Here is a 10,984-nt window from a genome sequence, read left to right as displayed (position 1 = left end):
ATCTTGGGTCGCTTCCTCTAGAACCTTTCGAGCTTGCCTTGCTTACTTAGCAATTGCTCACTTGCTCACCCCCTGAGAAATTCTCTTGTTCTCTTATAGGAAATATTCACCTTCTTCTTGAGCTCTGATACCACTTGATGAATACTGATTCTAGGGGTTCCTCATTTCAACCCTGGTGACTCCAATCCGAGAGCCTGTGAGTTATGGGCCCACAATTTCTTGACTTTTGACATGCAACAATGGTGCTCGTACTCCCATTGAATCCCTAAAGGGATGGGTACTCTCTACAAAACCTTCAACAAAACATCCACACTTCGTTGTCTACTGTGGTATCGTAGGTCGAGGTCTCCTCCGTGAATCGGGGGTCGGTTCAAACCCCACACTCCCCACCATTCCTTGTTTTATGTGGTTGTCAACCAGTACCAGGCCCGACCTCATAGGTCCCACCAGAGGTCGAGGTCGAGCTTCCCATTTTTCTCTTCGTAGCTATCCCTAATTTGGAGCAATCCCGACCACTCGACTGGGCCCCGCCTGAGTCGGGGTCAGGCTAGTCGGCATCTCTCTAGTGTTCTTTTACATTGCGGTCGACCCTACTAGTTATGACTCCCTTTCAGTCAGCGGATGATTCTGGAACGATAGACTCTATGCCTACCTTTCCTTCTCTGTTAGGGTTTGAAGTTCTGGCTTCTAGAATCAAGCTCTTCAGGAACCCAAATATCAAAGCAGGAGTCCCGAACCTACAAACAATATTAAATCCCTGTGGATTTCTCCCTTAACAAAACACAACAACCATAAACACACCAAGAACACATAAACATCTGGTGCGAACACACAACCTATATATTAAAAAAGAAAAAAAAAAACGATTACATATATATGGCCTCTCGGCTTGATGCCATTTTGCTTGACCCAAAATTTCTTGGCCCTTTTTGGCCTGATATTACATCGAAGATGGCTGCCCCTAACATAGTTTGCAAGCAACTCTTATAAAAACAAGCTGGAAACCTAACTGCCTAGGGAGGAATCTTGCCACGATAGCCTTCGAGAGGCTTCTAAACATTCACAATTACATAAAAAAATTTCAAGGGAATTTCATGTCCTCCTCAATGGTTGCCACGACGCCCTTCGGGAAGCTGCTAGAATCAAATTCGGTTGGGGTGGGGTCGATGCTCCTACATCAAATTCTTCAAAAAGAATGGAACATGGATGTTGGTGGACCCCTCATCCAAAACCAAACCAAATCGCTGCAAGTGGATCTATAGGGACAATTACAAATCATATGCCTTACTTGACAAGCACAAAGAAATGCTCGTGGCGAAAGGATTTTCACATAAAAAAGGGGTCGATTATGAAGAGGCCTTTTCTCCAACACAATGGGCCACCATCCAAACTCTCTCTGCCTCCGCAGCTCAGCCAAAAGGTTTTGTTTTGAAGGGGCAAGAACAAAAAGTATGCAAACTTATCAAACCCTTATATGGTCTTCAACCAGCACTATGAACCTAGTATGAAAAATTCACCAAGCATTTTCTGCAATTAAATTTTAAACACTTTAATCTTGATGATGCAACTCTATTTGTCAAAAAAATTGACAAAAATGTTGTCTATATTGTGATATATACAATATATGTAAATGACTCGGAAAAATGAAAACAATAATAGATCCATAAAGAAAGAGTTGAAGACATTTCATTTCATTTTCTATTGGAATACTTTTCTGCAATTTCATCCAAAACCTGTGTCAAGGACTTTCCTTTTGCTTGCAGTCATTTGCTTGGACATCATTTCCTGGTGACCGACTGGGAACCTCATATGCAGTCGCGCCACTACCCATAGAATATGTGACAAAAGTGTTTTCCGTATCCATAATTTGCACATCCAAGCATTTATAGTCGTTTATATGGTTGCTTCCAAGATTGGTTAAATGAATCAGGACCAATCTTGCAACATTTCAACTTCATTTAAAAAGTTATTCATCTGGATGATGCTTGGAGCCATTTGCTTGGACACCATTTCCTGATGACTGAATGGGAACCTCATATATTGTCACACCACTACCGACAGAATATGTGGAAGAAGTGTTTTCCATATCCATAATTTGCAGAGATTCCAACGTCTCAACAACATCCCTCATAAGTGGCCTTGCTTTGGGATTTTTGCTCAGACAGTAATAGGCCAAGTTAGCAACTTTCTGAGCTCCCTTGACAGAATACTCTCCCTCCATTCTAGGATCAAGTATCTGTAACAACTTCCGCTTATCGTTGAGAAGTGGACGAGCCCACTCCGCCAAGTTATATTCTCTGCTAGGCCTAGTCTTATCCATAGACCGCCTGCCAGTAAGCAGCTCAAGCAATACAACACCAAAGCTGAAGACATCACTACGAGCCGTCAAATGACCTATACACAAAAAATAAAAAGATTGAAGTTAGCAACATGCAGGCCATTCACGCATTCATCAAAACTGCCAAATGCCAAGTTACTCAAACAATTATGAAGGGATAAAGCTTTACAAGCCACAGAATATATAAAATAGACAGATACAATGGATACAATAGGTACATGAATATATACAAATCAATATTAACAGTAGAATTCTGAAATATTGCTATTCTATGAACATACCAGTCATGACATACTCTGGAGCTGCATAACCATATGTACCCATCACGCGAGTGGAAACATGAGTCTGGTCACCTACTGGTCCCCCTTTTGCAAGTCCAAAGTCTGAAAGCTTTGCTGTATAGTCCTTCATCAGTGACGCATAAAATAAGAAAGGGGCTCCAATCAATCCCAAAGTGACTCTTGAATGATTTCGTTTTGTAATAGTATCATTGGTTCTTTAACATTTTTTAATGACATCTCAAACATCACATTCACATTAAGTTGTCCAATGTTTCTGAAGCACTCACTGTGTCTAGTAGTATATTGGACGTCTTGAAATCACGATAGATAACAGGCTTTTCTGCGCCATGAAGAAAAGCTAGCCCTTTGGCAGCCCCGAGTGCAATCTTCATTCTTGTTGACCAAGGCAGGGGAACAGACATCTCTGTAAGCATCATGCAAGCATGTAAAGTTAGTGATCACCCAAGCCACAGGATCGACAATATAGATACAAGTAGGAATCTAAATAACAGCTATATTTAGAAACGCAATAAAGTTACTAACGTATTCAGCCACCATTTAACAGAACCAGAGAAGAGGAGAATGACTTCCTACATCGAAGTTGAAGTGCTAACCAAATTGGGGACCACATTAAGCTTGGTCATCCAGGAGTTACAGTGGCCAAATTCCATGGTACTGGTTGAATTGACTTATAGGGATGGGGTCCATGTCAAGTGATTATATTTAAACCCAACCAAAGGAAACTGCTTGGCAATTGTCACCAATCAACAATCAACCAAACCCACTTATCTAACCTTTTAAAAGAAAATTTCAAGATAAATTATCAGCTCAACTTTGAAGACTAATAGGTCTGACCTGCAAAGAAACCCCAATTTGATCTCGAAGATGCATACTCTGATAATTCTATCATACATCAGCAAAATTCAAAAATACCCACAGATTTTTCAGCTACAATAGGGTTGTCCAGAAAAGAATTTAGCTCTCTTGGAAATGGTGCCAAAGTGAATATGCTGGTGCCATTTGCCTCTGTAGGAGGTTTGAACCATTAACTGGTCTAACAGCCGGTCAGCTCCCTGCCCACTACAAAGTGGTAGAAAAACCCGGTTCATGGTCTGGTTGGTACCAATTAGGTATCAAACTAGTCTGGTTGTGGTTTGGTATCTATTCAGGACCATCCAGCATGAACCAGCCGATTCCAATATAAAATTTTGTTGATTATATGTATTACAATCCGTGACATTTTGATATATGCTTCTTTACGTGATAGATGAGCAAACTTTACATATTTTATCTCTAATTATTTAGAATCATGGTTTGAAATCTTTCATTATCCTGTCTGGTCTAGTTTGATCAAGTTCTGATTCAAAACCTGGTTTGTTGGTGCACTGGTTCAAAACCATCCCAGTACATAAAACTATGGTTCATGCCTTACGCCCACAGATGTGTGATTATATGATGTACACTTTTATGGACACTAAAGAAATAGAAAATGTACTTTTCCAGGGAAAGGGGCCAAAATATCCAAAATATCGGAGGGTTTGATCTAGTTGTCACGGAAGTGTCCTGGGTTAAACTGCAAAATAGCCGATCCCCTACAGCTGGTTCACCAGGCAATATACGGCAGGGTGCAGCCTTCTGGATGTAATTCTTCACATAATTAAACAAAAAGCTGGCAAAAAGGAAAGAAATAATAACATACTTCGGAACAGATGATTTTCCAGACTTCCACGAGATATGAACTCATAAACCAATAATCTGTGCTCATTTTCGCAACAGTATCCAATGAGTTTCACCAAATGGGGATGACGCAGCTTCCCTAGAAAGCTTACTTCTGCCTGCAATCCACAGAAAATTAAAGAAATAAAAAAATGTTAAAGGCTATAATTTCAGCCAATTAAACCCCAGAAAGCAATATCTTGTTTGATAGTACATTTCTTAAAAATTTACCAGCCATTCTCTGTGCCCCTGGTGACCTTCCGGATTAAGGACCTTGACAGCAACTGGCTGGGCCTTGAGGCCTGGCTTCAGGTCCTCATCAATTTGACCCTTGTAAACTTTACCAAACCCTCCTTCCCCCAATATATAATCCACCCTGAAGTTTTCGGTAATTGTCTTGAGCTCATTAAATGTGAATACATACAGATCGGAACCAGAGTTCTGTCTCAGATCTTCAATTCATCTGGAGCTAATAACGGATCTCCATTGGTTTCTAATGGCAACTGGGCTGGTTAATGACAACCCAATGAAACCACAAACAAAAATCATTGAAAACACAAGGGAAAACAAATCATTGAAAACACAGGAAAACAAAAAGCATGATGCAGATAAATAACATGTCTTAAAAGCATATAAATGACATGTCACATGTCTGAACATATGTATAACGATGCAGATGACGAAAATATGCAATAAAACTGAAAGATTTCAATTGATGTTGATGAGACAAGCCAGTCCAAACTTACATGATTCGACATCATACTCGTTTGTTGTGCTGAAAGAGCTCTGCTCTATGGTCCAGCAGTTTCCCATTAACCCCGCCAACCAGGTTTGGAAGTTCAAATTTATTCTAACTGTCAAGTAAATTTTTCATGAAAGTTAAGCTGTTTTTCATGGCTGTTATTTCAAGTCAAGTCAATTTTCCAGGAAGGTTACTTGTTTTGCATGGCTGCTATTTTAAGTTTTATGCAGATGTATGAGTGTCACTTTTTTCCTGGTTTTGTTTTATGCAAATTTAGATAACCTAATTGTGATTAGGTGAAATATTTCTAATTTGTTTGAGATTCACCAAAACCATGATTTTAAAATTTTGAAAGTTTTATCCCTATTACAAGATTAAGAAACTTTGTTGGAAATGAAGCATAAAAATTTAGTTAAATATAATTTAACATGAGCTAAAGAGAAATTTAAATTCATAAAATCTAAGAAAGTTGCCGAGGACTTTTTGAAGTGGCAATTGATGGCTGAACCCTGACAAACGAAGTCATTGAAAATATAATAGGCCATCTTAAAGGATCATTCCTAATAATGAGAAACAATACTTGGATTGACAGAAAATGGGAATGATTTATGAAAATTGAACCCGATTGAATCTACAGATTTACAATCAGCGATTAAGAATTATGATAGTTAACTTAAATGAATAATTCAAATTTTCTTTTACCTGTCTCTGTGGAGGTTTTAAAATTTTATTTGACTGTAAAATACGTTTAAAAAAACAAACAAAGAAAACTTGTGTGTAACTCAAATTCCAGGCCTGCTGCCAACAGTTCATAGTTTTGTTCTTATTACACACAAATTCCAGGCCTGCTGCCAACAGTTCATAGTTTTGTTCTTATTACACACAAATTCTAGGCCTGCTGCCAACAGTTCATAGTTTTGTTCTTTCAATCAGAGTCCGCTGAACTCCTCAATATGTTGATCAAACATCGAAACAGGGCCTTCAATGGTCATCAAAGCTCTGGCGGAGAATAGGGGAGACAAGATTCTTCTTCTCCCCTTTCCTTTGCTTTGTAGAGCTCATTTCGTAATAATCAATTTGATTAGGCTGAGCTATCAGTTTCTGGTAAAAAGTAATCATTTTGGACTGTGTTTCTTTATCTGAGGATCTGGGTAATTTTTGTATGCTTTTATGGTGAGGATTCTAATATTGTAGTAGATTTTTGCTTAACAGGTGTCATCTGATTTTATTTTACATTTAAACGTATTCCCTAAGTATCAATGTGTTGGAAATATTTAAACTTTATTTCTAAGTAGCAATGTGCTGGCAATCAGATTTTATTCCATATTTAAATCTTTTCCTAAGTATCAATGTGTTGAAATATTGAAACTTTATTTCGAAGTATCAATGTGTGGGGAATACTTTAAAGTGGATGACTATGATAATAGGTATATAGTTTATGGGATATTATTTATTTAATAAATGGGATAGTTGCATAGTAGCATAGTTTTGGTTTTTTTTGGATAATTATTGATGTATAGTTATTTCAATATTTATTATTTTTTTTACTTTTCTATCCGCTTTTTTTTCTTTTTGATGTTCAGATTGGCCAGCAAGAGATGTTTAAATGATAAATTTTAAACAAATGAGAACAATATCATGTTTTTTTCAGAACGAAAAAAGCTTGCTATATATATATATATGATATTGGCAATTGAAGTACATATAAATGTTTTATCAGATGCCACTATTGACAATATGACAAAAAATGTAGAGATCTTGGACTCAAAATCAAACTCTGTGACCCTATGCTATATCAAGACAATATTGTTGACATACGATGCATGTTACAGATCAGTAGCAAATTACAGAAATAGCATATATCATCATCCAAAGTCTGTGGCATAGACCAGAAACATGAGTTGATACTATATTGTTGAAATTATATTCCTGTTGGGAAAGATAGTCCTCTCGTTGTATAGTTGCCTGTAGCAACAGAAGGGCCTATTTATGCACCAGTCGTGGTGATTTCCACTGTCTCTTATGTAGTGTCAACAACGAGCCTTTTTCTTTTCCAAGAACTCGAGTGGTAGACAAAAAAAAGGAGAATGCATATTTTGACAGAAACACCATCTACCCAGGAGACATTATTGAATTATATTTTACCAGTTTAAATTTGTCACTCATGGGAGAGGACACTGAAAGCCTAGTGGCCAAGCCTTTGACTCCTATTCATGATTATTCCGTTGAAGCTCCAAAATTTTGTCTGGATAGCGCCATCAAATATAAAACAAGAAGAGTGTTGCAGACGCAGACTCCTGAGAAAGTATGCAGCTTGGTAATTAGGAAAATTCTAGCGATAGAGAGATCTAAGAACTAGCAAGGGATTAGGAAGTTTCCAGCTTCGAGCCAAGTCTCCTTCAATTTAATATATACATGTAAACCATCAAGCTCCAAATCCAGCACATTCTTTGATAGTGTGTCTGCCTCATAATTTAAGTTTCTGCTGATATGCTAGATTGTGGGATTTTTTAGGGAACTCCAAATATTTTTGGTTTTCTTTAGCCAACCTTGTAATGAAGATTTTTTAATATGAGCCTGTAAACAAACATAGTCAATGACAACCTTGGAGTCGCTATAAACATGTAAATTTGGAATGTCTAGAAAATTTGTGAACCAAAGTAATCCCCAGAGGGCAACTACTTCCACCTTAGTGTTTGTTCCAGAGCCAGCCCCCCAGTAGACATGATATGATAGTTCAGAATGCAAGTTGATTATGAAACCACAACCACATTTGTGATCTCTTGAAGCCCCATCGAAGAAACCTGAAGGATATACCAACTCCATATTTTGCAATGTCCGAGATGGCTTCTGTTTTGGGGAGGATTGTAGAACATCATCTGTTTTTTGAGCAATTCTCTCCAGCACGTTTGATGCCAGCTCCCTGTGATTGTTGAATATGATGTTGTTGTGCCATTTCCATATTTCCCATATAAATATGGCAGGAATGAGCCTTCTTGGGCCGGATTGGTTGCTCCACCAAGTCAACCAAAGTTCAGTGTCGCAAATGTATGGCCCCAGGCTACCAATTTTGCGCTCTAATTGATGCCAAATAGTGGAAACTTAACTACAAGTTCTGAAGAGGTGTGTGTTGTTCTCAGCTTCATTTTCACATAGTACACAGTATCCAAGGCCAGACTAGTTCCACACTTGAAGGTTTTCCCAGGTCAAATTCTTATTCTTCCACACCAGCCAGAGAAAAATAGTGATTTTAATGGGAAGAAGTGGACTCCAAAATTTTGTGAACCACCCATTCCCCGAGTGGTCAGATTGAAGTAAACAAAGCTGGTAGTATGCATCAGCAACTACAATATTGTTTTCCGATAATTTACCGGACCATGTAATAGTATCCACATGATCATTTCTGTAAAGGCCCGCCAGATTCAAATGTGAGCAAATGAGCTTCCAATCGATAGCAGTAGCGTCGGAGAGGTTTAGCTGAGCAGCCTCTTTCCAAATCGGTCTGTCGTTTGTCCAAATAGAAATCACTTGGTGCCAAAAGAAGATGCCACTGCGATGTAGAGTTTCGATAAAGTGTTCCGAGAGGAGGATGTGGTCAGACAGACCTTTGATGTGGTCACGGCCCATAATTATATGGCGACCAGAGCCCAGGTTCCAAGCCAGCATATCAATAAAAAAAATTGAATTTTAATGAAACTTCGCCAGATAGCAGAGCCAGTAGTTTTCCCAATATGTCCAAATCTCATCCAGACTTTAAAGTCAATATTGCTCAGATATTTACTATTGACGATATCGCTCCAAATACCAATCCCAAAAATCCCCCGCCAAAGGGATTTAAGGAGGAGAGCCTGTCCAAAACGTTGAAGGTGGTGGATGCCCCATCCATCCATAGTTTTTGGAAGGGTGATGTGTTGCAACTTAGTTAAGTGAAATTTCTTTCAATGTTTCATGCCTGACCAAATAAAGATAGTTGTGATTCCGTCCAATATTTTAATTATGGCAGCCGCAAGATGAAACAAGTGCGCCCAATATACACTGATTTGTAAACTAATATTAGCATTAATTCTTAAACATTTAATATTATAATAAATTTTCATACCCCAAACTTTAATAAACCAAAACTTTTAATTCATAAAATTATAAAAATATAATAAATAGAAATATTATTTTAATTTTTTAATTCATAAAACTATGTACGATGGATTCCAAAAAAACTTGTCGATTGGTGAAAACAATGCACATACCCATCTTTCACATATCCCTAACTCCCTACACCTATACCCTATACTTCAGCACAATTATTTAACACTCAACTATTATATTGACCACTACTACTAGTAAGCTGGAATTTCACCAACTGCAACAAACCCTGAGACTGGAATTTCACTGTAAAGGTTGTTTCCCAGGGAGACTGATTTGCGTCCATCTCAACCTGCCTGTGGTGCGAAAGCTGCTGCTCCTGTGCTTCAATCACAAGCAGATGAGAAGATATCTACGAAAATAGCTCCTTTATCTGGATTTGATGCCCGAAGTGGAAGAATCCAGCAAAGTTAGTCTCACAGAGAATCTTATATACTACTTTTATTTTGTAATACGTTTAGTAAGAAAAGTTTACAGGTTAAAAATTAAAAAAGTAGAGTATGTATATTTTTTTAAATTTGATAGTTAGGTTTTTTGTCTTACAAACAAAAATATTTTATATATCAATTTGATGTTTGACTTAAATCTCTTGTTTTGTAAACAAGAAATCTCATACACCAATTTAATATCTAAATTTTAAAATTAATAATAATAATAATAATAATAAAATAATTCTCTAAAAACAATATCTATATGATAAACCTATTTTTTCCGTCAATCTTTAACTTGGTCGTCAATCGAGGGTACCTTCAAAGGCAAAGTAGGGGAAAGCTCCACCACGCAATGTTGTTCGAAGCATACAAGTGTCATTTCTGCACCACCGAAAATCTATTAATGTGAGAACTCTCTGGCAGAGATATGGAACATAGGGGTAAATCCCACCTCCCGTTATTTAATGGTAACATTCATTTTACCAAGTTGTTAGATGTTATATCCATATATTATTGATGGCAGGGTGTCACTTTTTGTTCAGAGCAGAAATCACTTTTGAAGAAGCTTTATATATAACATGATACAATTACAACAATCCGAACATATGTTGCCCACAGCAACCTAACAAATGTTTGACAAATGTTGCGAAACGCAACCCACATGTAAATGCGTGTTTCAAACGCAAGTGGGGAGGGAAATATTGCACCATCCCAACCACCCAGGAGAACGACGCGGTACTTTATCATTTGACAAGTTGTTAGTTATGGATCTTAACAGAAAGAAACGAGTGTTAAATATGTATTAACCGTTGACATTACACATTCTTCGTTTAAGAGCTGACTCTGTTGCTCGCAATGAAAGAAGATGTCAATCTAATTAGTAGTGTTGATTCTTATTTAATTGTATTAATTTTTTATTTTTATTTTGGTGTTTATTTAGTGGGAGGATTTGTTTGAATGGTAAAAGCTGTTTGAATTTAAGCAAAAACATTTTAAGAAATTTTGTAGTAATTGTGTTTGAATCATGTTTTTGATGGTGGAAATGGATTCAACACCATCAAAAACCTGTGGAGCACTCAAGATTTTGAAGTTTGACAACTGTAATCTGGATTTACAAAAATCCTTACCAGATTTTATCAAAATATTACCAAAATTTCCATAATACTCCAACCAACGTGGGTTTAATATTGAATAAAAGGTATTCATGATCAATCATCAAGGGAATACATAATTTACTTTACTTTTACCTTTGCTAATAGCTATTTTCTATAGTTATCATGGAGCATAACAGTGTTTCATGTGTGTAAAAGAAAATTTGTGTTCCTTGTTTAGCCCT

General features: G+C 37.3%; 1 protein-coding gene across 1 annotated transcript; it reads right to left on the bottom strand.

Moving 5' to 3' along the window:
* Positions 1-1,611: 1,611 nt before the first annotated feature.
* Positions 1,612-4,806, bottom strand: LOC149183408 (putative serine/threonine-protein kinase PBL8). The gene is made up of 5 exons (XM_089417110.1): positions 4,567-4,806; positions 4,319-4,454; positions 2,907-3,043; positions 2,620-2,743; positions 1,612-2,394 (listed from the first exon to the last, which is right to left on the bottom strand). Exons 3-5 carry the CDS (start codon positions 3,039-3,041, stop codon positions 1,967-1,969), a joined length of 687 nt encoding a protein of 228 aa, XP_089273236.1. The 5' UTR covers positions 3,042-3,043; positions 4,319-4,454; positions 4,567-4,806; the 3' UTR covers positions 1,612-1,966.
* Between the last annotated feature and the right edge of the window lie 6,178 nt (positions 4,807-10,984).

Source organism: Pinus tabuliformis, chromosome 3_2 (assembly GCF_031772625.1).
Source record: "Pinus tabuliformis cultivar Carrire ecotype Pingquan chromosome 3_2, CPIR1, whole genome shotgun sequence".
NCBI classification, from domain to species: domain Eukaryota; kingdom Viridiplantae; phylum Streptophyta; class Pinopsida; order Pinales; family Pinaceae; genus Pinus; species Pinus tabuliformis.
This window is presented reverse-complemented; position numbering and strand designations above follow the sequence as displayed.

What these genes read in the sequence shown, in the direction of transcription:
- LOC149183408 (XM_089417110.1), bottom strand. Translation starts at nt 3,041, where the DNA reads ATGTCTGTTCCCCTGCCTTGGTCAACAAGAATGAAGATTGCACTCGGG. An exon ending in CCAATATACTACTAGACACA is followed by an intron (nt 2,744 to 2,906) that starts GTGAGTGCTTCA and finishes TCACTGATGAAG; the next exon opens with GACTATACAGCAAAGCTTTC. An exon ending in TCCAGAGTATGTCATGACTG is followed by an intron (nt 2,395 to 2,619) that starts GTATGTTCATAG and finishes TTTTGTGTATAG; the next exon opens with GTCATTTGACGGCTCGTAGT.